Below are 27877 nucleotides of genomic sequence, written 5' to 3' on the forward strand. Positions count from 1 at the left end.
CCTGATAACATTTGCAGTAAATGACTATGCAAACAATTTCCATTTTTTATAATAACTTTTTAAAAAAATAATAAGAAGAACAATGCACATTTAAATGAATTTAAATACAAAATAAAACATGAAACTATGAAATCAAAGCAACACAAGTACAACAAGAAAAGAAAACTCACCCTAATCCAAAGTTAAAACACATATTTTAAAATGGAGAGAATCAGACTTGGGGTTTATTTTTTTTTAATGACCTGGGAGAACTTAAAGTTGTAGGTGACACACAAAGATGGTGCCAGGTGAGGTTCTCTGGGGAGACTGTTCTGTAACAGGGGTGCCACTTACTGGCAAGATTCCTTCTGGGGCAGACTCCCAACCGGATGCCCTACGGACGTCAACTTCCACAATCCCTAACCATTGGTCTTACTGGCCCAGGCTAATGGGAGTGCTAGAGTCCAACAAAATCTGGAGGGGCCACAGGAGAGCATCCTCAAAGGGACCTACAGCTCTCTAACCTGCGGCAGCAGGCGAGGGTCCTGTGCGGGGAAAGGGCTTGTTCTGGCTAAGTGAAGGTGCATTGGCTGAAGAGCTCCTTCAGCAAGACGCGGCTTGTCCTGCTTTTACGTTTTTCCCTCCCTTTGGGATTTACTTCTGTTTTCCTTTTTTTTTTTGTTTCTTTCTTACAAGCGCTCTCTCGCTCTCTCTCGCACCGTGGCCCCTCCCCCCCCCTTTGCCCTGCCATGGCTGCGTTTCCTTCCCGGCTGCACCTTTAAGAGCGCCCGGCCGGGTGGGATGGTGCGTGGTGTGTGAAGGCAACACAGAGGAAGTTACGCAGCCTGAATCAGGCGCGGGGATAAAAGCTCTGCTGGTGATTGAAAGTGATGGCCAAAAGGATTTGAGGCTCCGTGCCTGAACTTGGAGAGAGAGAGAGAGAGAGAGAGAGAGAGAGAGAGAGAGATGCCAGCTATCTATCCATCCCTCTCTTTGCATCCATCATCTACCCGCCCTTGAGTGCCAGCGAGGGGGATCGGAGCCGTCCTGCCCGCAGAGAGGCTGAGCAAAGGAGAGCCAAGGCTTCTTATCTGCGCTGTGTGTGTGTGTGTAAAACCCTCCCCAGACCGACCCGGGAGGGGAGGGAGGGGGAGCGTCGGGTGGGGAGCGAAGGGGATGAAGGAGAGCGGGATCCTCTGGTGGGGCGTTTTCTTTCCGAAAGGAAAAAGTTGAACTTGGCTCCTCTCTCCATCCACCCTCCCGGGCGCTGCCATCGTACCCAGACCTCGCTTTGGAAGCCCAAAGGAAGGAAGCGGAGATTTTAAAAAGCGAGAGGAAGGAGAAGAAGAGAGAGGAGGAGAGAGGAAAGGGAGGAAAGGGACTTCTCTCGCCTCCTTCCCACCCCGACCCGCCTTGGCCGGGCAGTTCGCTTCGTACACAACTTTGTGTATTGCAGGGGGGGCGAGGATCCCCCAACGGCGTCCAGATCGCGGGCGGGACGCGCTGGGTTCCCGAGGGCACCCCGGAGGCAGCGAGCGAGGCTAGGGCTCGCCTTGCGTTCAGGGAAGCCATCCATCCCTCCGCCCTGCGCGCCGCCTCGATCTGGGGCTCTCTCTCTCTCTCTCTCTCCTTTCTCTCTGCTCCGTCACTGCGCCGGATTACAGGAGCTGCGGATGCCGGTAAGCCAAGCAGATCCCCAGCCCCAGCAGGGCGTGAGGGGACCTGGGGTGGGACGGGAGGCGCCGCCGCCGCCGCCGCCAGCAAAGGAGCTGTTCTTTAGCACTCCCGGGCAGGCGGGCAGGGAAATTCCCAAGCGCCGCCGCCGCTGTTTAGCAGAGGGAGGAAAAGTTACCTAACAAGCGGCTCCTCCGGGTGGAGATGCGGCAGGCTTTGTATTGTGTTGTATTTTATTTATTTATTTGCTTTTATGGCTCTCACTATTTTCTTCTGAAAGCACCCTCTTATTATTAGCCCTTCCCGGTTCTCGCGGCTGACTTCTTCATCTAGGGCTACTTTTCTTTTGCCTCTGAGCAAAAGGCACTCAGGAGTCAAAGCAATCTGTATGGTGTTTAGTTACAGGTCTCTCCCCCTCCCCACCTTCTGACTTTCTCTTCTCAGCCGGCCTTTTCATCTGCTGCATTTTGACTAGGCTACCCAGCGGTTCACATTTAATCTATGGTTATTATTAGGTCGTATCCAGTGTTAATCCTATTCAGCAGAAACCCATTGAAATTGATGGGCGCAATTTACGAAGGTTTCCATAAATTTCAGTGGCTCTATGCTGGGTAGAACTTCACTGGATTCAACTTCTTCTCCCTCTCCCTCTCCTTCTCCTTCTCCTAACAGTAAATAAATTAGGATTCACCCTCCTGATAACATCCTGCACATCCCCCCCCCTTTCTCACTCCCCCTTCCCAATCTTTCTCTGTGACTAAAGTGTGCTTTGCTCCATGCATATGCTAAAATTATTTACAAAATTATAAGGACAGGGAACGAGATACGCATGGACTTTTTAAAAAACCCCTCATATTAATATTGATTGATTGGGCATAACTTTCTGAAATCCATCCACTCCCTACAGTTTGCTGTGTCTGCTGCTTCACCTCCTGGTGCAAGTTTTAAAGACATGGTCTCTAAAGTGTTTTGCCACTTGGCTTTTAATTTGCAAAGAACTTAATTTGTCTCTCCACAGTATGCTCCCTCCCACAATGCCTAACTTTTTTCAGGTTCCTTGTCAGAGCCTTCTGCCTTCTCATATACAAGTGAAGTTACTTGCAGATCTCTCCATCTTCTGCCAGAGAGTGATGTCATCCCCAATTGATTTTAAGACCCCAAAAATAAGTTCGTGCAAAGCGAGGGGCAATTGTATGACATCTTATTCCCTGTTTTCTAACCTGAGTCCTTGAAATATCTGCATGTAAAACATTAGTTTGAAAAGGGAACTGGATTTAAGGAAGGGAACATGGAACACTCTGGGACTAGAAATATATTGAGGATGGCAGCTACTTATGAATGAAAGTTTTGTTGCTTCTCCTGGGAACATAATTCCTTCTCTGAGCTGTTAAACATTTTATTACTGTGTCTGTATCTCTTCTGTGTAGCACATTTGAGATTTATTTTCTAACTTTTTTTAAAAAAGACGATTAAAACAACACAATCTGTTTGAAGAGGATAGGGGTACGCCCCAAAATAAGTATCCAACTCCCACCAAACCTCTCCCCCAAACAGATTCTTGTACAATCTGTTTCATACTCAGGCTTTCCCCCTTTCTTTTAAAAGTACCACTTCTGGGAAAGACTACATTTAATTGCCTGGTGGAACAATCAAGTTTACTTTCTGCACTTAATTCCCCAGCAGGGCATTGTAACTCTGGGTTGCCTCTTTATTTCAGAAGCATGTTAATCCAATAAAAGAGAAAAGAAGGAAGTCCAGATACCCAGATAAAATCTAATTTTGTGGGGCTGGCTATCAGTCCCCTGTGACTGCCTTGTACTCTTAAAAGAAAATAAAGGCATTGATTCTGCTCTTCCTGGGAAGTGCAGTTTCTTAATAAATATCAGGTGAAGATTTATATTTTTGCAGTAGGAATTGAAACCCAACCTTAGCCAAGCTATTAGTTCCAGACCTTTTTCTTTTTTTTAAAGAAAAAAATGACCCAATACTTACACCATATTCTTTGAAGGCAATGCTGGCAAGCTCTTTCCACAAAACACCTGTGATATTGAAATGCGAAATTTAATAATGAGACAGCTTGCCTCTTTGGCTTTCCACGAATACACACCAAATCAGTTTTATATTGTCTGCTGGGAATGTGTAGCATTTAACAAATGCAGCAACATAGCAACTGATATTATAGATGCCTTTCCTTTCCTTTCCTTTCCTTTCCTGTCAACCTGCTCCAGTGTAAAATTTTGATATTTCTACATTTCTGAAAATAGATTTGTCAGTTTGTCAGCATGTTTTCCCCATTTTCAACTCTCTGCCACCATCCCCAGGCCCAATCCAAAACTAAATGTGGGTTTGGGATGACAAAACTATTACGCCTCTTATGTTATCACAAGAGCTCATGACAAATCTGATGTGATAAGGAAATTGTTGCATTTTTTAAAAAATCACTGAAAAGGCAGACATGATGTCAGCAAGGCTTATAGAGCAATTTCTGTCTCACTTTGCTTCATTATTTCCTCCCCACCCCCAATTTACTCATGACTTTAAAAATAGCAACCAGACTATCTTTCTTTGGGAGTTTATTCTGGGCCAACGCAGTTCAGAAAGGTGCCTCTAAACAGCTAGAGGGCAAAGGAGAGAAGACGGGTCTTGCTTTTTTATCTGACTATCTTGATCAGGTTAGCTTTCAGCCTTTTATTATTATTTTTTAAAGGGGAGAAAAAGCATGCTTACTGAATAGGTGTGCCATTTCCCCTCTCCTTCTCCCCCCCCTTCCCTCCTCCCTTGATGTGCATGGAGATGTAACTGAAGATTTTGCATAGAAAATGTAGACTAACCAATAAATAAATACTCTGCATATCTTATTCAAGTGGTCTTTTCATAGGGTTGGCAAGTTGTAGAAGGGATGGGAAATTTAGTCTGCAATCAAGGTTTTCTCCAAACGCCACCATACTTTGTAGAATCTGCAATGGGATTTTGTGTGTGTGTGTGTTTGTGTGGGAGCAGTTTTGGCTTTGCAATGTGAGTGTTCATATGTGTGTTTTGTTCTTAGTCATTTTGATTTATGATTGAGGGTTTTTGGGTTGTTATTTTTCATATTTTTATAATGGCTCTATTGGAATGGGAGTGGGCAAGACTGCAGAGATGTTGAATTAAAGTCCAGTGAACAACGGGAGAGGTCACTGCTCTTTGTGTATTAGGAGAGCCTTAAATATGATTAGTCCTTCAAATTGTTTTTTATTAAATTTCATTGTTCAAATAAATCCTCTGCGTGGAGGCTGGACTGTGCCTCTGTCTGGTTATGTTATTTATTTAGCTTGGCTCTTTAAGACTTACCCATTTTCCTGTCTGGCCTCCATGCCTTGTCTTGCCTGTTCATGGTCCATTCTTCTTTTTCTTCAGGGGCTGTGATTTTTTCATCTGTCTGTTTATGGTAACAGAGATGTGACAATTCTGAGAAAAGCCTTTGCATAACCCACATATAACGTTAACAACCTTGAGAGTTACGCTCTCCCTTAAAACATTCTGTGGGGAACTCTCTTTTGCAGGTTTGACTTTTTCAATTTTTGTTGTGGTTTCAGGCAGTTTTCGTGAAGGAGTTAGCTGCTTTCTCCTTATGTCGTCAAGGAGAAGCAAGAAAAACTCAGGAGGATCCTCAGTCTGTAGCCGGAAGCTTTGGATACTTTGCGATAAAGTTGGTGGAAGCCAGCAGTAGTTTTCTATGAGTGCCTCCCTTCTCTTGAAAGAAGACAAAAGCACACCAGAAAACACCCACAGATATATCCAAATTTTTTTGTTTTTTGTTTTTAAAAATAGATAGGCCACAGCTCCGTCAACAGTGGACAAATTTGCCAAGTCAAACTTCTCTTGAGCCACACACTTACTTTCAAGGAAACTGTATTCCCAAAGATTTGATTAATGCCCTTTCCAAGTTCCATATCATGCTACATTATTTTTTTACATAAAATATTTTCCCCCTTAAAATAAAACAAAGCATATTGCAGCTTCAAAGCACTTTAGAAAGCTTCACGTTGTAGCAGATGGGGAAATAAGATTGAAGAAAACTTGATCTAGCCCCAACCGCATTGCCTCCTTCTACCCCCCCTCCTCCACTGATCAAATTTCGTCATAGAATCAGAACTCGATAGTTCTATCGATTGATTGAGGAGAGTCACCTCTAGATATTTTCACACTGATTTGGATGATCATTTATGCGCGCGCGCACACACACACACACACAATGAAGTTAAGGAAGACTTTTGATGACTGATCAGCAGGCCTGGAAAGGTTTGCCCAAATTCTCTGAACAAGTTCATCTAGAAATGTATTGGCTGTAACAGAGACTTTCTTCTTGCCTAAACACGCATTTCAAGCATCATCAACAGGACCTCCTAAGTGTTTGCTGTTTGTATTAGATGTGGAGTTTCCATGCTGATCCCGAAAGCCTCCCCTTGCCAGGATCTGCCTTGCTCAAAACTTTAGGCATCTCCTTTGCCCAGGATCCTTGCGCTTAGTCACAGCTGCCATGCTGCACCACGCTGCTTTCTTATTGCACTGCCTCCCACTGGTCATGGGACAGTATGACATCTGCAAATCCTGGGTGACCACAGACAATGGGCCAATGTGGGAATTTTACGCTTGCCAACCCAGGGCCGTGCCCATGAAGGAATACGCAACAGTACGAGTGGAGCCATCAGGAATCACCTGCGGGAACCCACCCCAGAAATTTTGCACTCATGTGAGTAGAAGTATTTATATTTTCTCATAGCAAGAGCTGTCAAAGTGAAACTAATGTGTCTTAAGGATCCTCAAGATCAGACACAAAGTTGTGTGAAGAGGATAGTGTAAGTCAAGATATTGGGTTGTATTTAAAAAAGTAATTGAAATGAATGGGTTGTGTACAACATTGGTTAGAGTAGACCCATTTCAATGAAAAGACATGACTAACTTAAGTTTATCAATTTCAGTGGGTCTATTTTCAGTAGTCGGATACAACCCATTCTTTCAGAAGGGACCATGAGTGAGTGATACATCACTTGCTTTGCCTGCTGAAAGTCCCAGGTTCAGTAGGAAACTGTCCTGTACTGAGTCAGGCCATTGGCTCATCTAGTTCAATATTGTCAGCATGGACAGTGGCTCTCATGGTTTTAGACTGGGGATATTTCATCTGTACCTGGAGTTGCAAGGGATTCCACCTGGGACTGTAAAGCAGATGCTCTTCCACCAACCTGGTGGTTGTACCTGGTGCAGTCATTTTGCTGAGGCAAAGCAAGTCCATGTCGGTGCTTTGATGGGAGATCTGCCTCAGGTACCCATGTAGAGCTACTGTAAAGAAAAGTGGGATGAATGAATAAAATGGAACTAGGTTTTGTTGAGTTTGGACGCACTGACTGATTTTGCAAGATCAGCCCTTGGCCAAGCCTAAGCACCTGCGCCTGAAACAACAGCAGATGGCTTCTCTGTTCGCTCCTGCTTCCCTTTTTCAGTTTCCCTATGTATCAGATTTTAGCTTGATAGCTCCTTGGGGCAGGGTCTTATCCTTTTGTACTCTGTAAAGTACCATACAGCAGTGGTGCTTTATATAATTAAATCAATGCTTCAAAGCTCATGGGAAAGCCAATTCATGTTAACTTTACAGTGTAGAATACAGTTGTGTGAAACCAGCCCAATTCTGGTTTTCTATCTGCTTATTTGTATTTCCACCTCTTTGTAGGCGCATCAGCCCATGCTGGGTGTGGGAAAGGGCTGTAGCTCCATGGCAGAGCATCTGCTTTCCAAGCAGAAGGCTCCAGGCTGAATCCCTGGCATCATGTCCAAGTAGAGCTGAGAAGGTCTCCTTCCTCAGATCCTGGAGAACCTCTGTCCATCATGGTAGAAGACAGCTTCTTGTGTTCCTGTTAAGCTGTCTTAGGTCTGGCCATATCATTTGACATAAATAAATACTTAAAGCACAGAGGTCACCATAAACAATTCCATTTTTATGGAAGAAATTTAGTCCATCCTACTGTCAAGCCCTTTGCTAGTTCAATAAAGACATTGAGGGGAATTGCTGCAGCTCAGGGATAAAGCAGCTGCTTTGTTTGCAGAAGGCTCCAGGTTTAGTCCCTGGCAGCCTCTACAGCTAGGGCTGGGAATACCCCCTGTCTGAAACCCTGGGCTGCTGCTGCCAGTCCATGTAGTCAATACTGAGCTAGATGGACCGGGGTCTGTCTCATTATAAGCAGCTTCCTGTGCTCCTGAGTTCAGAAGTTGTGTCTGCAGGACAACTTTATTATGAGTGACGAGGGAGTATTCATACATCTATGAAACCAGTATGTGTGTGTGTGTAACATTATTCACTTTGCTTCACTTTTCCTGTTGTGAAATTAGAAGGCTAATAATAATGAACTATTTTCCTTGATGGAGCTGGTATATAGAGGCATGTTTATGAAGTTACTGCTTTAAACCAGGCATAGGCAAACTTGGCCCTCCAGCTGTTTTTGGACTACAACTCCCATGATCCCTAGCTAACAGGACCAGTGGTCAGGGATGATGGGAGTTGTAGTCCCAAAAATATCTGGAGGGCTGAGTTTGCCTATGCCTGCTTTATATACTACTTTCAAGGAACACTATTAATAGCTCATTAAGTAATACAACAGTCTTGCAAATCAGTCTATAAAAGCTATGAGCCCACGGAAAAAGAATTACTAGCCTGCCTGTCTACACATGTGCCTAAGCTAGTTATTTCAGAGGTACTGAATTGCCTGAAATAAAAAGGGGAAAAGCCATCCCCCTTTCCAGTTCACAAAAAACTTTCTCCAACTGGAGGCAAACCTTACTTGCCACAGGGCAGTGGGCACACGGCTTCTGACAAGCTTGCCATAGGACATGCCCAGCTGTTCATTTGTTTTCCACACCATTCATCAATCTGCCAGAAACTCTGCTGCATGAAGGCAAGTTGACAAAAATTTGGGGTCCTATTTAAGAAGCCTGAATGGCAGAGGGACTGATCCTGATCAAGGGAACACAATCTGTGAGGGATTTCAAAAAGAATGGGAGTGCTCTTGTGCAGCTCCTGCTCATTTCAATTGTGTGTGTGTGTGTGTTGCAAGAGAACTTCCCCATGGATTTCATCCCATGTTAATTTGCGTGAAGTGAGGAACGAAACTATTCAGATTTCCTAGCTCTGGGCACCAGGATGTCCTGGGTCAGCTTTGACTCTGCTTGTCTTCCTGTAACACATAAATGGTACAGCCTCAGCAAAATGGTACTGAGGGCGAGAGTGCTGCCTTGCATAACTTAAGGCACAAAGATAATGATCACCCAAGGATCAAAGGTAGAACTCAGAAAAACCTAAAGGTCGGTTTTAGATCTCATTATCAGCTAGGGGCTGCTGAATAATGGATGGAGAGGAGCATTAAGGGCAGATTTTTTTCCTTCCTTTTTTAAAAAAGAGAATTTATTGAACACCAGGCCTGTGTCTTTGTTGCCAAGCATTAAGAACCAGTGTTCGAAATGCTTGACATTTATTGGCTGTAATTACAGGCTGGGGGAGGAAAAAGAAGAAGACAATGATTTAATTTGGCTTGCTGGGTTTTGGTCTCTTAATCTGTTTTCAGTACTGTGGCTGAACTTTGAGGAGGTGAAGTTGTAACTGCGGAAAGAGCTCCCAAGCACATGCAGAGTGTAATTATCTCTGCAGGAAGATCAGAAGAGCTCTGCTGGATCAGACCAAAGACCCATCTAGTCCAGCCTTCTGTCATCACAGTGGCCATCAAATGCCCCAGGAGGAAACCTGTAAGGAGGAACATGAGTGGAAGAGGCCTCTCCAAAGCTGCAGTTTCCATTCCATGTTTTTGGAATTTGCTGGGCGTGGCTGGACCCTGATGGATCTTATCTAAGAAATGAAGCCTTATATTGGGCAAGCCCAGGCATCTGGTTGGCCTCTGTGAGAATGGGATGCTGGACTAAGATGGGCGATTGGCTTGATCCAGCAGGCTCTTCTTATGTTCTTAAGCCAACTGAACTGGCGGGTGCAGGAGAAACTTCATGAGCACGTATCAAGGAGCAGAAGTAACAGGCCTCCAAACATCCTATTTAGTGATTATTCATAATGATTTGTACTTTGCTGCTGCTGGGGAGATCACATGTGATTGTACTTTCAATTGCGCCTGCAAAAGTTTTGAGGTAGTCATTTCCAGTCAATGCTTATTCTGTAACTTCCTGCTGAAAAAATCCCATCACTTTTTATTTCACAAATGTTCCTGGTTTATTTTGGTTGAAGAACATGCTGCAGAATACATTCATAATAGAATACCAGTCTCTAGGAGCCCAGAGCTGGTAACAGCTTATGGTCACATCCACACCATACATTTAAAGCACATTACTTCCCTCAAATAATCCTGGCAACAGTAGTTTGCTAAAGGTGCTGAGAACTGTAGCTCTTTGAAGGGTAAACTACAGTTCCCGGGATTATTGGGGGGAAAGCCATGCACAGTGGTACCTCGGGTTACAGACGCTTTAGGTTACAGACTCCGCTAACCCAGAAATAGTACCTCGGGTTAAAAACTTTGCTTCAGGATGAGAACAGAAATTGCGTGGTGGTGGTGTGGCAGCAGCGGGAGGCTCCATTAGCTAAAGTGGTGCTTCAGGTTAAGAACAGTTTCAGGTTAAGAACGGACCTCCAGAACGAATTAAGTTCTTAACCTGAGGTACCACTGTACTTTAAATACAAGGTGTGATTGTGGCATAAGTGACATCCAGGCATAGCTCAAAACATCTTACTTCCTGGAGCAAGGGATAAGATGGTGCCATTCTCCACTCCCATACAAAATGGCTGTACAGTGGTACCTCAGGTTAAGAACTTAATTCGTTCTGGATGTCCGTTCTTAACCTGAAACTGTTCTTAACCTGAAGCACCACTTTAGCTAATGGGGCCTCCTGCTGCCGCCTTGTCGCCGGGGCACGATTTCTGTTCTCATCCTGAAGCAAAGTTCTTAACCCGAGGTACTATTTCTGGTACCTGAAGTGTATGTAACCTGAAGTGTATGTAACCTGAAGCATCTGTAACCTGAAGCGTAAGTAACCCAAGGTACCACTGTACTGGCCATTGAATCTTACGTTGACACTGTAAATGAGGCAGTATCTTTTGCTGGGTTTGAGGCAGCAGGCTAGCTTCAAGAGCAGACCACATGGCACACTCAGTGCTGGCGGAGGAAGGTGGGTGCAGGGACACCACTGCTCCGGGTGTCATCCCCAAGCGGGTGTGACATTCGGTGCTCCGCCTGCCCACGACTCGGACTCCCACACCTCCCGCGAGCCATTGGGGGAAGGGGTGGGGGGAGCTGCTACTCTACTTTGCTGGTTTCTTCCTCTCCCCTTCCTGCTCGCCTGCCTCCTTCCCATCCTCTCCCCTGCCTGCCTGCCTGCCTGCCTGCCTCCTCTAGCCGGGAACGTGGCGCAGCAGCTCCCCCCTTCCCCTGAGGGCTGGCGGTGCATCGCAGGCGGGTGGTGCGCTGTTGCCCTGTGCTCCCAGCTGGAGGAGACAGGCAGGCAGGGGAGACGACGGGAAGGAGGCAGGCGAGCAGGAAGGGGAGAGGAAGGAAGCAGGATTGGTGGGTGAGCGCGCGCGGTTATCCCGTGCCTGGGAGGGCACCCTCTGCGCCCCTTGGGAACGCGCCTGCTCTGGGCAGCATGGGCATATGCTCCGCCACCGACACTCAGCTCTCTCCTCCAACTCTACCCCTCGCGATCTGCCACCTGAGGCAGTTGCCTCATTCTTCTTATTGGTAAGGCGGGTCCTGGTGACATGTACTCCATGCTCTGGTAACTTTCAGACTGCATTATTGCAATGTGCTCTACATGTGGCTGCCTTTGAAGATGACTTGGGAACTTTGACTGATCCAAAATGCAGCGGCTGTCAGGGCTTCTATTTCAGATGAATTGCTTGCCAGTTTGCTTCTGGGCCCTATTCAATGTGTTCACATGAATGTTTAAAGCCGTAAATGACTCAGGCCCCAATTATCTGAAACAGCACCTTCTTTCCTACAGACTGTTTAGTTGTTAAGGTAATTCTTCTACCCTCATGGAGCTCAGAAGAGACCTAGGAGAGGGCATTATCTGGGGCAGCTTCTAAACCATAGAATTCTCCTTTCTGCAGAAGTGTGCCTGGCACCTTAATTATGTAGTTTCCTTTGTATGCTGAAGACACACCTTTTTCTCCTGCCCTTTGACACCCAAGATATATCTTTCTATTATTCATCCTATTCTCCTGACTGTAATTAGTCTCAACTGATTCTAATATTGTATTCTTAAAATATTGCAACCTGCCTTGGTATGTCATGGTGAGAAGCAGGTAAGAATTGAATAAATCATCATCTTGCGCCTTGGTGCGGATTAGTTGCCATATCTCCTTTCCTGATCTTCATCTGACCAGCTTAGATCTTATGGTGGAAGGGGTCAGTTGAGTCATTTTTGATCATGTGGTTCCCTACCCCTTCACCCACACTTCTGCACGATAAGAATTTTTGTTTCTAATTATGGTTTTAAGTGATGTCTTAATGTTATTTAGTAGCTTTTATTGAATGAATACGAAAGGGACATGGGTGGCACTGTGGGTTAAACCACAGAGCCTAGAACTTGCCGATCAGAAGGTCGGCGGTTCGAATCCCCACGACGGGGTGAACTCCCGTTGCTCAGTCCCTGCTCCTGCCAACCTAGCAGTTCGAAAGCACGTCAAAGTGCAAGTAGATAAATACCTCCGGCGGGAAGGTAAACGATGTTTCCGTGTGCTGCTCTGGTTCGCCAGAAGCGGCTTAGTCATGCTGGCCACATGACCCGGAAGCTGTACGCCGGCTCCCTCAGCCAATAAAGCGAGATGAGCGCCGCAACCCCAGAGTCGGTCACGACTGGACCTAATGGTCAGGGGTCCTTTTTATTGAATGAATACACACACACACACACACACACACACACACACACACCAGTCTGGGACCTTGCAGTAAAATGAACAAATGTAAATATTTCCAAAGAATAAGAATGACAACTTTTCTAAGTTGGGGCTGCACTTGCTGTTGGAAGGTGCGTAAAGGGTCATAAATAAAGTCAGGGAAAGTGTGCTGCAGGCTGCATGGACTGGAAACACAGCCTTGCATTTCAAAATATCCCATTGTAGGCAGGCTTTGAATGTATGAAGGGTTTTTCCCCTCCTTCTCTTCTTCTGTTCTTTCCCTCTCATCCAACCCTGGCATGAAAGACATAAAGGGCAGGAATCAATCTGCCTTCACACACACACACACCCTTTAACATATTTCCCCCTTAAATATTAATTGTTGCCTTTTATTCCACCTGGCTCAGAGCTCGGCAGGAGAGGCATTTGATTTACCATTCACAAGCCTGGCTTTGTTTAAAGGGTCAAAAAAGAAACAGCAAAAAAGAATAGCCTCAGAGTTCTTTTGCGGCTACGCAGTCTTACAACTGAGGTGAGCCACACACACGCTCACAGAGCAGCAAACTTCACCTGAAAGGATCTCTCCCCTCCCCACCTCAATAACTGGATTTGAAGATTGACAAAGAGCCTTTGATAACAGGTTTTATATCACTGTAGCAGGTTCTGCTCCCCCCTCTCATGTCCTAAAATTATAGTTAATTTCCTTTGTACCACAGAACTCAGTGGTCTCTACCAATAAGTGGACAGTTACTTGCTACATTAGCATAGTCCATGGATGGGGAACCTCAGGGCCTGGGAGCCAAATTCTGCCCTCCAGGATTCCAGTCCAGCCTACGAGCTTATAAAACCTCAACAAAGACATTTCACTCTTCAATTCTGTTTCAGCAGAAACTCAAACTTCTGTGGCTCATAGAAGCCAGCAAGCCTCCTCAGCCCTCCTTGGGCAACATTGGAGAGAGATGTCCCATTTTAGTGTTATTGTTATTATTTGCACTTCTGCAAATGTGAGAGTCCCCCCCAAGCATGCAAACATCCCTATCTATCTTTTTTCCTCAGTTGTCCTATTTTGGATCATCGCGGGGGCACTGAGTTTGCCTAGTATTCAAGGTTACTCTTGTGTGCGATGGGACTTTCAGTGCTCCAACAGAACTTTCAAGGCCCCAGAGAATCAGGACCTGCCTCCCCGCCAAATGCAAACTTTTCTGGGTGGGATTTGAAAAATGGAGTGGGGTAAAAAGGTAAAGGGACCCCTGACCATTAGGTCCAGTCGTGGCTGTCTCTGGGGTTGCAGCGCTCATCTCGCTTTACTGGCCATGGGAGCCGGCGTACAGCTTCCGGGTCATGTGGCCAGCATGACTAAGCCGCTTCTGGCGAACCAGAGCAGTGCACGGAAACACCGTTTACCTTCCCGCCGGAGCAGTACCTATTTATCCACTTGCACTTTGTGCTTTCGAAGTGCTAGGTTGGCAGGAGATGGAGTGGGGTAGGCCATAGCAATTGCTGAGGACTTAGAGAGGGGGAAAATTCCTCTGAAAAGCAACCTTCCAAGTTCTGAAGCCCATTCTATTCACATCTGGCTGCTCTTTCCACTCCACGGCGCATCCTTGCTGCTTATTAACGCCAAGGGTTTTGTTTTCACAGTTCTTGAACTTCTTCTTGTTCCTGTCAATGCCCTTCAGGCAGGGACACCTTAAAAATGAATTGTAAATTTCACATAAGATGAGAAGGAGGGAAGGAAGAAGGGAGAGAGAGAGTACGTATGCCAGACAACAAATCGAATGTGTCCGTGATTGAAAATGGATGAGAAACTGTCCACCAGAAATACCTGTGCAGATGTAGCACATTTATGGTATGGCTAAAAGAAAAGAACTTTTATATGCAGACTTGCCCAAGTTGCATAATTTTGGACCCACTGCAGATTTTCACTTTTCTTGGCACAGAATTTTAGTGTGTTTATTTAATGTAGCTGGGATGGTGGGGGTGGCTTCTCTGGCCCTGAGCCCACCAACCATATTTCCATTGCAGGCCTGTTTGTATTAGCGTGTCTGTGAATGAATCTCTCGTCCCTTGTGCAGATGGTGCTTCTTTGATACAGGAATGGAGCTCTTAGCATTATTGATGGGAAGGAGGGGCAGAGGAGTCTTTTGGTGGTGTCAGCAAGCTTTATTTTACCAGTAAATGGAGGCTGTTAATTTTGGCCCCAGTGTGTGGAAGATGCTGAGGGAAATGAGTGGGAAGCAGAGTGGGTGGCAGTGGGAGAGGGGGAGTCTTTGCTTGTTTACCTATCAATCATGCATTCACCTAAATTTTATTCCCCTTTTTGAAAAACCTTTCCTAATTTTGCCAAACAACTCTACAGTGCTTTTGTATTAATACCATTTCTTGTTAGTTTTCATTTTACATGTTTCTAGAGGTGTTGGGATTTCTCTTCACTTGTAGAAACACAGGTGTAACGTTCAAGGGGATTGGAGTTCTCAATCAGTACTATATGTGTGTACTTGAGCTGTGCATGTGAGCCCCCAGTCTGATTCAGGGCCTGATCCAACCTGGATCTGATTTAGGGGCCTTGCACATTCATACGGATGGAAGGTGTCAGGGAAGGAGACATGCCTCTTCCTCCCCCCTCCCCCAGTATATTTAATCAGGGTTGAAAACCCTAATTAAACATGTGTTTGGGAGTGGGAGAAGGTGCACACAGGTTATCTTGGTGTCCTTCTCATTCCTCTCCTCGCCACTAGACCACTCATCTTTTTGACAGCCCTGGATCACTCCATGCAGACTGATCCAACCCAGAGTGACCCAGGGCTGTTGATGCAGACAAATCCCATGTTGACTCAGATCAGACCAGTGCACAGCCCCAGTATGTACTCCACTCTAAAAAGAAACAAAGTTTTAAAAAACCTATGTTTTAGCATAGGGCTGGCGAAGGGCCCATGGATCAGATGTGATCCTCCAGGCAACTCTTATCTGGCCCTTGGGATACTGCTCAGGACACACCCACTTCTCAGGCCACTACCGCCCCTCAACAACTATGCTCTGCATCCTCCTCAAGTGCTCCGACATGTGCTGTTGAACTGAGATAATGTTTCTTGCTTGCCTGGAAGGCAATAGAGAGATGTTTACATGTCTTGCATGCCTGTGACTTTTGGGTGGCAGGTGTCCTGACTCAGGCCCAACACACATAGACAGAGGCTCTTATGTGTAAGTTAGAAAGACATCACTATTCAAGCAAGTAACTGTACAGGCTTAATAGTGGACACAAGAGTTTAAGAGGTTTGATTCAAGGCAAAGATTTCAGAACTGGACAGCAGCAAGTAAGGTGTCCCAACAGCTTCCATGCATTGCTCCACCCACCAAGCTTTTAAAGAAAAGGCATGATATGTTCACTCACAACACATGCTCGCTTTGCAAGAATGTTTGCAACATATTGCCCTTTGGTGTGGATAGGTCAGTTCTCATCTGCAGAGATAGTGCCTGAGTCTAAGTGATGAAGCTTCACCCTCCTGTTCTGACTCTCACCTCCTGAGTTGCCTCTCCCCTTGGTTACCCATAAAGGTAAAGGGGCCCCTGGCCATTGGGTCCAGTCAAGGACGACTCTAGGGTTGCGGCACTCATCTTGCTTTACTGGCCAAGGGAGCCGGCATACAGCTTACGGGTCATGTGGCCAGCATGACTAAGCCGCTTCTGACAAACCAGAGCAGCGCACGGAAACGCCATTTACCTTCCCACTGGAGTGGTACCTATTTATCTACTTGCACTTTGACGTGCTTTCAAACTGCTAGGTTGGCAGGAGCAGGGGCCGAGCAACAGGAGCTCATCCAGTCACGGGGATTCGAACCGCCAACCTTCTGATTGGCAAGCCCTAGGCTCTGTGGTTTAACCCACAGCGCCACCCACATCCCATAGCTTTCCACAATTTCCATTAAGACTGCTGGAAGGCCAGAGAGAAGAGCCAGCATCCCTGCTCTTCTTTCCAAAGTGACTAGAGTTGAGGCACACCAAGGTGAGCCCCCTCCTTCATCCCTGGTTCCCACCAATCAGCTGTTCCCTGTACCCTCCTCCTGCATTGTGACTTGCCAACCCCATGCCTTATCCTGATATCACTGTGGGGCTCATGGCAGTAGGAATGTTGTCTAGTGTGCAAAAGTAAGAACCATATATGTTGCTCCACCACTTTTGCTTCAGGCTTGCCAATGTTTTACCTCTGACCATAGCTACCTCTGACCCTACCCAGCACTGGCGTGCAGCCCCTGGTATGTTGCCTAGAAGGAAATATGTCTCATGGTCTGGGGGGGGGGAATCCTAATCCCTGCTTTAGCACAAAAAAATTAAAAACAGAGGTCTTCTTGAAGCTGAATTCTACACCAATATTTGAATGTGTGAATTCCAACAGGTTTGCAACATCCACATAGCCCCGCTGCTTGTGTTTCTCTGCCATGGCAGTTTCTAAACTCTCCAAAACCTGAACAGCTCTTGAAGATGTTAGAATTACTTATTTGTTGTGTCTGTGTCCTGCTTGTCCTCCAAGGAGCCTGCAGCAATAGCTGAATGCTTCCCAGCTAGTCTCTCAGCTTTCCAGGGAGTACTCAAGGCCAGAATTGCATAGCATTTCAGAAGCAGAATTGTGTCTAATGTTTTCAAGCCATGAACCCCCAGTTGTGCCAATGTCTGTGCTATCAATTACTGTTTTATGTGAATGGCTACTGTTAAAAATGTAATTATCACTGTTTGAAGTCTTTTCAAACTTAGTCTGGATTCTAACCAATACACTGCACTGGCTCTGTGATGAAACTGTCTTAGAATTGTCAAGCATGAAAGTGTTTGGATATCACAGGATTTGGGATGTTGTGGTATAAAGGTTTGGGATCTGCTAGAGTAGGCAATGCCAACCTTTCTAGGCCTTTGTACACATCTGGCTGCCTTCCACCAAATCAGACTGAAAAAGGTTCCCAACCCCTGCTGTAAATCAAAAGGTAGGTGTGAGCTGGAAAGAACAGTTTCAAATTGATTGATTTCCATCAATCACTTTGGCTTTAAAAGCTGAAGAGGGTAAAGTGACTGTGTGTCACTATTAGGGATGGGTGAATCTATCAATTTCGTCTCTGTTGGTTTCTCCATTTTCCAATCAAAGATTCAGTTCTCCCCCTTTCTGCGGCAATGTGTGACTTTTTTAAAAAAAGTATCAACATGAAAACCAGCATTTTAGGGATGATATCCTAATAAGCACATTAAATTGTGTGCAGTTTTGTCTAATGTACTTTCCAAAGGGTAGCTGTGTTTCATTTGTTCAAGACATAAAATTAGGTGGTTTCTTATTAAAATACAGTGGTACCTTGGTTTACGAACTTAATCTGTTCCAGAAGTCTGTTCTTAAACCAAAGTGTTCTTAAACCAAGGTGTGCTTTCCCATAGAAAGTAATGCAAAATGGATTAATCCGTTCCAGACTTTTAAAAACAACCCCTAAATCAGCAATTGAACATGAATTTTACTAACAAGACCATTGATCCGTAAATTGAAAGCAATAATCAATGTCCTGTATTGATTATTGTACAATGTACTGTACAATAAAACAGTATTGTAGATGATAAAAATGAAAATTAATTTTTTTTCTTACCTGCACTGATTATAGTCATTGTTTGGATGGGGGGGGGCTTTTATCCATTTCTGCAGTCAATCAATCAATCAGTAGCTGAACTGGGATCCACACAGATGCCCCCCCCCACACTGCTGTGGGAAATGCTCCCTAGAGCGCGCGCCTCCCGCAGCAGCATGGGGGGGAGTTGCGCTCCCGCAAATCAGCAGGCAGGTGGGTGTGCAGCTTTCCCCCCCCCCCTTGCAGCTGCAGGAAATGCATGATGACCCCCTTTTCCGCTGCTGAATAACAGAAGTGTGGCACTCAAAACGGAAGTGCACCCCCAAATAGAATATGTTCGGATTAAAAAAAAAAGTTCCCTGTTCACCTTCTTCGGGTTTTGAAGTGTTTGTGCAGGGCCGTCTTACCCATAGGCGCTAGGGGTGCGGGGCTCTCAGGGCGCCAAGCTGAGAGTCCGGGGCCTGAGAGTTGAATCCTGGGAAGAGCCCACCTGTCAGTTGGAGTGCCACGGTGGGCTCTTCTGCTGCAGGCAGCTCTGCGCCGCAAGTTCGGGGGCGACCAAGCTAGTGAGACGCTGAGGCAACCAGCTGGCTCCGACCTCCTGCATGTCTGGGACTGGGCAACTGGGGGGGGGGGAGAGCTGGGAGGATCTTTGCACCCCGGTGCCGCATATGCTTAAGACAGTCCTGTGTTCATGTTCCAAATAGTTCATGAACTAGGCTGTTCGTAGACCGAGGTACCACTGTACAAACAAAATCAAATTTCTCCCTACCTCTAGTCACAGTTATGAGTTCCTTGTACCAAATTGCCTCCTAATATGGCCATGTAGTTCACTGCTGCTGAGTTTGACATTTGTGTTGAGGACACTTTTCTGACTGTTGCCTCTTGAAGTTCTGTGGGTTTTTTTTGTTTTGTTTTGTTTCCTTTATCTATTGCTGGCAGGAGAAGGTTTTCTCTTCTACTCCAAAGGTTGATTCTGGCAATTCTGGAATATGAGTCGGAGAACATACAAAAGGATCCAAAAGGAAGTGCCACTCTAGGTCTTAAATTAGAACATGCTGTGTATATTGAGTTTCCCACACAAGCCTTAGTTAAAACAGTTCAATGATCTATTTTATACTGCCTAAAGCTGGACTCAGTCTAACAGGAAAATAGGATCCCTCTGAACAGCAGAGCCTGCTCAGAAAAGAGACAGAAAAAACACAGTCTGCTCTTATTTGAAGACACTGGGACAACAAAGCCATTTAAAACCCCTTTAAACACCACATGGTATTCTTTCCCCAAAGTTTAGCTTTTAATAAGGGCATGTATAAGAAATGGAAGAAAGGTGAGATCACAAAGGAGGAGTATACGCAAGTAGCCAGCAGTTGCAGGGCGAATGTCAGGCAGGCTAAAGCTCAGAATGAGCTCAGACTTGCAATAGTTAAATATAATGAAAAAGGTTTCTTCGGTTATGTTCGAAGCAAGAAGAACAAGCAAGTAGTCCTCTGTCCTCTGCATGGAGAAGACAGAAATGCTTTTAAATCATAGCTGTTGAATGTAGTTAAGTGAGAAAAGTGTGCTGCACAAATTTAAGACCATTCTGCTCTTTAATAGTATTTCCTGTGTCTGAGGCAGGGTAGTCCAGCGCATGACCCATGGGCAACATGTGGCTCTCAAGACCCTTTTTTTTGGCAGCTCTTGCTAAGTACCAAAGAAGCATCACCAGCAGCAATGGGATTCCAAACACCTGGGGTCAGGGCCTTGCAGAGCCAGGCAGGGGCCCAGGCCAGGTAGATAACGTGCCCCCCCCTTTTTTTTACCGTGGGGATAACTGAAGTCTTATAAATAAGTAAATATATAAATAATTTTCACAAAAGTTATGCTGACAAATATTTTATTTCAAGGCTTGAACCGTATCTAAATATAAAGACAAAATGGAAAATATGCTGACCGAGGCCCCCTTTGGAATCAGAGGCCCAGGCCAAGTGGCCCATATGGGCCCCCCCCTCTGACTGGGCCTGCCTGGGGTACCTCCCCTCCTTCCGTTAACAACAGGCAGCAGCAATGAATCGTTGGTGTCAGAATCGTTGGCAGCAACAATGAATCCACAGTGTCAAAAGTCCTGCCTCCCCATTTTCCCAGCTGTGGGTGTGCAAGGATGCGCCAGACTTTTGGTAGCAGGGGTTCTGCCTGATCAGCTATGGCATGGGTAGGCAAACTAAGGCCCCGGGGGCCAGATCTGGCCCAATCGCCTTCTAAATCTGGCCTGCGGACAGTCCGGGAATCAGCGTGTTTTCACATGAGTAGAATGTGTCCTTTTATATAGTTCGGCCCCTGACAAGGTCTGAGGGATAGTGGACTGGCCCCCTGCTGAAGAGGTTTGCTGACCTCTGAGCTATGGTGTGCCACAAGGTATCCTTAGCTGTCCCCACAGGCTGGGACTCCTGCTGCTACAGCTGTCTCTCTGTTCTTCCTGTCTATGGCTGGGTCCGGGGGGCAGGGGCAAATGTCTGGTGGCTGTATGGCTTTAGGGCACCTGCAGGGCAGGGTTGAGGCTGGGCAGCTCCTCCACCGTGGCCTCATTGCCCTGCATTGCCTTGTTCTCCTCCCCTTGCTCCTGGGGGCTTGGACCTTACAGATGAGCTTAAGAAGGGCATATGTAAGAAATGGAGCAGTAATCACAAAGGAGCAGTATGCACTAGTAGCCAACAGTTGCAAGGGGAAAGTCAGGCTGGCTAAAGCTCAGAATGAGCTCAGACTTGCAATAGAGGTTAAAAATAATTTTTTAAAACGGTTTCTTCAGCTATGTCCGAAGTAGGAGGAAGAATAAGCAAGAGGTAGGTCCTCTGCATGGAGAAGACGGAGAAATGTTGGTGGGTGACAGAGAAGAGGCAGAACAACTCAACGCCTACTTTGTCTCTGTCTTCACCCGAAAGGAAAGTGATGCCCAAGAAGGTGATAAGGAAGGAGCTGCAGCCCAAGATAGGAAAAGAGGTAGTAAGAGAACACCTAGCTAATTTAAATGAATTCAAATCTCCAGGGCCTGATGAACTGCATCCAAGGAAACTAAAGGAGCTTGCAGATGTAAGCTCAGAGCCTTTGTCTATGATTTTTGAGAATTCTTGGAGAACAGGTGAGGTCCCTACAGACTGGAGGTGGGCAAATGTCCCCATCTTCAAAAGGGGGGGGGAGACCCAGGTAACTACTGACCCGCAAGCTTGACATCAATACCAGGGAAGGTCCTAGAACAGATAATTCAAGTACTGTTGTGGCCCACTTGGTCTGAGAGGTGGACCACCCCAGTCTGAGGGCTTTGAACATCAGCCCTTTGTGGGAAAGATGCACAGCATGAATGGAGAACCTCAATCCCTCCAGGTGCAGGGGTGTAATCTAGGAGGGGCCAAGGGCCCCCCAAAAAAATTCAATAAGAGGGCCAGTCCCCCTCAATATTCTGTGGCATGCAACAGGCCTCACAGGACCTCATCGCAGCTGCAGCAGGCCCCATTGGACCTCCCCACAGTCGCAGTGCAGGGACTTACCCCAAAGCCACCCCACTCTCCCCAGGGGTCACCATTTACCAGATCCACTTTGCACCCACCTTGATTTTTGCCTAGCTGGAACTTCCCTAAAACTAGCCTCCTATACAAAGGTAAAATTCACACCTGTTGCTCCACCCACTTTTGCCTCTGGTCCTGCCAACCACTGGTATGTTTCCCCAGGAACTTGCCCAAAAGGGAGTGCATTTCCCTATGTCTGTTGTAGTGCATTTGCTTTGCATTCAAAAGAATCCAGTTTCTATACCCAGGTAGGACTTGGGAAGACTTTTGTCTGCGGAGCATCCATTAGGCAGTGTAAATCAGCCTTCCCCAATCCTCCAGCACCTTTCATATGTTTTTGACTCCGATTCCCATCAGGGCCAGCCATGCTGGCTGTGAACTGATGGGAGCTGTAGACCAAAATGATTGGGGGGGGCAGCAGCTTTGGAAAGTGGTGCAGACAATTCTGAGCTAAATGGACCAACAGTATTGCTCTGTTGTTCTGTCCTGAACAGGGTGTGGGGCTCCGATTAAGTTTTCCATGGAAGAGAATCTTAAGGGAGAATATTCACAATGCTCCTGCTGGTGTGTATCAGGGGTGCCAACTTGAATAAAATACAGTGCTACCTCGGGTTAAGAACTTAATTCGTTCCGGAGGTCTGTTCTTAACCTGAAACTGTTCTTAACCTGAAGCACCACTTTAGCTAATGGGGCCTCCTGCTGCGCCACTGCTGCACGATTTCTGTTCTCATCCTGAAGCAAAGTTCTTAACCTGAGGTACTATTTCTGGGTTAGTGGAGTCTGTAACCTGAAGCATCTGTAACCTGAAGCATCTGTAACCCAAGGTACCACTGTATTGGGGGGCAGAGGCAGTAATCCCCGCCCCACATAATTAATGACATGACACTGGATGCACATACCATTTGAATGACAGTGCCCCAAAATGTCAATCCCTCAAATATTTTATTGGGGGGAGGGGCAAAGGCACTTTGGCCCCTGGGATTTGGCTCCCATGGTGTGCTCCCCCCCCCCCCCGCCAAGGCAGAAACAGCACTTGCTTCACTCCCTGGTGATTTAAGTTTCATTTTAGCACCACAAAACATAACCTGGCATTTTTGCCCTTTGCAAATTCACCCTTTGCCTGTAAGGAACATATTGAGGTTGATGGTGTTTATATTAATGGAGAAATGTCTGAATTTGAGATTAGTACGCTGAAAGAATGGAATAACTTGGCATCTCATTTTATGCCAGTGATACAGCATTTACTGTAAGGAGGAACAAACAAAGGGCTCCAGAGACATGAAACTGTTAGAGAACTAGGTAAATTACAGAGGCTTTTTTATTAGAATTCTTGGAATATATTAATAGGGTGAAGTAATAAATGTTAGTACCCTGCTCTACAAAAAATAAATAAAAATGCAACCTAAGTCAGTTTTTACCTGCGCAAATAATACTTTGTCCCTAGGCCTGTTCTGTGACTTCTTAGCTCTGTAACCCTGGTCAAGATTCTTAACCCTGCTGTTAAGTCATCCTTGAGTGTTAATGCTACCATATCACTCAGCACACCATTGGGATGTGCCAAGTAGCCCAGCTGCCAGCTTTCACACAAAGTGTGCAACTCTCTGTTGTGACTGAGCTTCATACACTTTTAAGGGTTCTACATCACCCAGAATTCTGATTGCACAGTGTTCCTGGTCTCATGCAAGCCTTTGCACTGGTACAGTTGTGTTGCTTCAGAAAATTTTGCTCTTTGCACAGAAGCTTGGGGGCATGTTCTCAGGTCCTGTGTTAACCAACACAAGTGTTAATTCAGAAAAAGGACTTTTCAGTTTATTTAAGCCAGCAGTAGGGAGTATCCATTCCAAAAGCCTGATTATGCCTCCATATTTGGTCCACCAGGCCATTTTGGCCAAGTCACACCCACCTGCCCTATACCTCATATCATAAGTGATGCCAGGTATGGGGTGGGTAAAGACCTAACTGGGTCAAATGGGGGCTTGCAGACACTGATGATTGGCTGATGGGCAGTGTCTGCAGAGCCCTGTGCACAGCACTTACAAGCACCTGCTGTCAGCTGGTCATTGAGGTTTGCATAATTGCTGTGCACTGGGTTTAAGAATATAAGAAGTGTGCTGCTGGGGGTCAGACCAGAGGTCCATCTAACCTAGCTTCCCGTTCTCACAGTAACCAACCAGATGCCCTAATGGGAAGTCCGCAAGAAGGACCTGAGTACAACACACTCTCCTGACCTGTGATTCCAGAAGGTGGCATTCAAAGGCATTGTGCCCTCAACAGTGGAGGACAAACATAGCTAGTAGTCACTGGTTGCCTTTTCCTACAGGATACTTTGACAAGCTCCGAGGATCAGCTGAATGGTAGCTTCCTTAGAATGCCATTTTGTTACTTCTAATTGGGGACCACTTCCTCTGTTTTTTGCTATACTGTATACTCATACTATTGAAGTTACCAGGAGGCAGTATCTAGATTAGTGGGGAAGGGAATGAATGGAAGAGGAAGGGTGAGTTGGAAGAGTAAGTGTTCTAATTCCCCACCACCCACAGAAAAGGGCTTGACTGCAAACAAGGCATATCTCTGTGGATGAATTTGACCTGCATGCCAACAGAAGGGTGGGAGGAAGGAATGTATTAAGAGAAATACTTTGTTTTGAAAGGATCTAATGGGTTTAAGTTATGGGAGGCTAGATTTCAGTTCAACATTAAGAGAAATCTCTTGCATCTCACAGGAGCTGGACAGTGGAACAAATCACCTGGGAGAGGCAGTAGGCTTTCAATTGCTGTAGGTCTTCAAGCAGAGGCTATGGAGACATCTGTTGGGGTTGCTGTAACTCTAGATTCCCTGCATCAAGGAGGCAATACAACTAGCTGGTTTTACCAGGCCTCCTCCATCTCTAGGATTCTATGAGTGCGTCACAGTAGTGCTGACAAAGTTGAACATTGGGTAGTGGTGGCTGGTGCCCAATGGAACAGGGAGGTTAGGGGAGGCAGGGAGCCCAATAGGAGGTGGAGCCAAGGTCAATGACAGGTGGAACCAAAACTAGATAAACTACGTTTTGTCCCCATCTTCCTCCCTGCTGAGTTCTACAAGGGTAGCACTAAGACTAAGGAGAAGGAAGCTGACAGTCACCACCACCTCTTGGACAGGTAGCAACAAGGAGGGAGGGAGGTGGGGGCTGTCTGAGGGCAGACTGAGGTTGGTGGGGGCAGTGCCCCATTCTCCCTAATGGATCAGCCTCCACTGATTTGGGGGCAGAAGCCCATTTCAGCATAATGAGCAGGAGGGCCCCAAACATGGGCCAGCCAGGATTTTTGTTAGTGGGGGCAGGCCTTTGTTAGGGGGAGCAGAACCTCAGTTAAGTATTTTTATTGATTTTGCCCCCACCCCACCCCAGCTACGCCTATGACCCCAAACACAGCTGGGGGATGGCTTGCCAGTTTCTGAACTCAGTGATGGAATATACATTGCCATCTAAAGAGACTCCCTGCCCTCTCCTGCAATAAGATTGTGCCCAGAGTCAAAAGGATCCTAAGTGCACCACTGCTGTTCCCTTCCTCCCCCATGCTTAATAAGAAGTCTGAGGCACTTGGGTTCTCTGCACACCCAAAGCACTGCTAAGCTGTTGTTGAGCATGCATGAGTGAGTTGTGCATCCAGGAAAAATTTGTTAGCTTGACAGATCCTGAGGCCACGCCTGTATCGGCCTAAATCTACCCTTATCTCCCCACCTCTGTAGTGGATTGGAAATAAGAAGTTTGGTGATTTGCAGCCTTTAAAGAGAAGGTACAGAGAGGGGAGATTTCAGTACGGTAATTGGTTTACTGTCCACTTCTCCAAATATGAAGAGCCTTCAGGGTCCTTTGGATGGACTTGGGAAGCCTGAAATCAAACGAGTGATGGACAAATATGTTGATCTTGTTTTCTCTCAATTTCTCGTTTTTAGCATCAATCTGAGCATTTTTTTAAAAAGCAGTCTTCACACAAAAATTCACCAGCCTTTTCGTGCAGTTCTAATATGGTGGTTTAGAAGGTGATTAATAAATCAGTGGTAATAATAATAATAATAATAATAATAATAATAATAATAATAATAATAATAAAATTTATTTATATCCCGCCCTCCCCAGCCGAAGCCGGGCTCAGGGCGGCTAACAACACTAAAACAATGAAACATTATAAAAATTAATTAAAATACAAATTGATGGCAACCATAAACTAAAGTTTTCTAAAGATTGCCAAAGGAGGGAGTCAGGCTGCGCCCTGACCAAAGGCCTGGTGGAACAGCTCTGTCTTGCAGGCCCTGCGGAAAGATGTCAAGTCCTGCAGGGCCCTTGTCTCTTGCGACAGAGCGTTCCACCAGGTTGGAGCCGCAACCGAAAAAGCTCTGGCTCTAGTTGAGGCCAGCCTAACCTCTCTGTGGCCTGGGACCTTCAAGATGTTTTTATTTGAAGACCGTAAGTTCCTCTGTGGGGCATACCAGGAGAGGCGGTCCCGTAGGTACGAGGGTCCTAGGCCGTATAGGGCTTTGAAGGTTAAAACCAGCACCTTAAACCTGATCCTGTACTCCACCGGGAGCCAGTGCAGCTGGTATAGCACCGGGTGAATGTAATCTCGCAGCGAAGACCCCGTAAGGAGTCTCGCTGCGGCATTCTGCACCCGCTGGAGTTTCTGGGTCAGTCTCAAGGGCAGCCCCACGTAGAGCGAGTTACAATAATCCAGTCTGGAGGTGACCGTCGTGTGGATCACAGTGGCTAGGTCAGGGCGAGAGAGGTAAAATGCACATTTTTGCAAGCAGTTTCCCTAGTATCATGAATCTATGCATGCTTTTTAAAATAGTAGTATATGCATTTTTGACACACTGTGCCTCAGTACACACATTTTTGTACACATCACATGATTGGAGAACTGCATCACAAAACTCGGAGAAGTGTGAAAATCGAAGGATAGCTACATTTCTGTTTGTATATTATTTGAGGACATGCAGATTAGGCAGATGCTATTCAAACAAACACAGCCTTGTTTTTCCATTGGTAAAGTAGAATTAGTAGTAGTATTGGTAGTAGTAGTTTTGTTACATGCCAACCCAATCTCAGAGCAGTGAGAGACTCTAGGAGTTCCAAGCACTTTCCCAAGCACTCATTTTTTCCAAAATGAAAGTAAGCAAAGACAATGGTGTCCTTAGGATATCTGGTTTTATTCGCAAAGATATGCAGGCTGAGCATAGGATGGAGGAACTCGCAGCATTAACACTCCCAAAATCCTCTTTAGGTTTCCAGGGAGCTCTAAAGTTCATCCCAGAGCAAGACATCTCTCTCTCTCTGCAGCTTCTGCCTTTCCCTCTTTCACCCAAAAACTCTGGCTATCATTCTCCTACCTACCAACCAGGTGAGGTAGGTGGAAGAAAGGCCCACCCAGATGCTCTCTGGCAACAGAGCAACTTCTTTGGATATGCTAAATTTATTAGCAAGGCAAAGCCATTACCTTGACTAAGGAACTGGTTTGGCAAGCTTCCCCTTATATATGGGCATAGCCAGGATTTTTTTGGGGGGAGCAGGCTTTTGTTAGGGGGGCAGAACCTCAGATTTGTATTGATTTATATTGGTTTGTACTGATTTAGGGGCGGCAACTGCACCCCTGCCCCATCCCGGCTACTCCCATGCCCTTATACATACTGCACTCACAGATACACAATCCCAAGGATTGTAAGGGAACCAGGGTATCATACAGACCCCCCAAAGTCATAACAGTAACAACAACAACAACAAATCACAGGCGTACAGATGCAAAGCACAGATGTAAATTGTTGTAACCTGCCCTGGGACCTGCCTGGGTGAATGGTGGGTAATAAATTTAACAGCAGCACCACCAGTGTCCTTCATATACAGCAAACTGTGGTGCCTTGAACCAAACTCCCTGGCACATTTCCAAGTCACAAATCACCCTGTCAAATTTCAAGCCCCACTTCAATATTTTTATAAGAGAGGAACTTTCCAAAAATCATCTGCCGATGGAACTTTGCAGGGAGTTGCCCATGTTACAAAAGCAAATACAGCTGAAGTGGGGGTGCCTGTGCAATCTGGTGCATACGAGAGATAAAAGCAGCTTTTCAAATGTCATTTTCTTTCTTGCACTGTATTCCCTAACAATGATCCCTGTGATGAAAGTCAGGAATCCTTA

The 27877-nt window shown here is 46.0% G+C and overlaps 1 protein-coding gene across 5 annotated transcripts in view; it reads left to right on the top strand.

The window, feature by feature from the left end:
* The first annotated feature begins 754 nt into the window (after positions 1 to 754).
* NTNG2 (netrin G2) overlaps positions 755 to 27877 on the top strand; it is a 123710-nt gene continuing 96587 nt past the window's right edge. For 2 of the 5 annotated variants that reach the window (XM_077922117.1, XM_077922119.1), the window contains exons 1-2: positions 755 to 1658; positions 5229 to 6385. In XM_077922117.1, the coding sequence (XP_077778243.1) occupies positions 6173 to 6385 (213 nt within the window). In that variant the 5' untranslated portion in view covers positions 755 to 1658; positions 5229 to 6172. Of the gene's footprint in view, positions 1659 to 4228; positions 4326 to 5228; positions 6386 to 27877 lie in introns of those variants that run through there. The other 3 variants (XM_028715920.2, XM_028715921.2, XM_077922118.1) reach the window with 3 other exon arrangements.

This window comes from Podarcis muralis, chromosome Z (genome assembly GCF_964188315.1).
Source record: "Podarcis muralis chromosome Z, rPodMur119.hap1.1, whole genome shotgun sequence".
NCBI lineage: Eukaryota > Metazoa > Chordata > Lepidosauria > Squamata > Lacertidae > Podarcis > Podarcis muralis.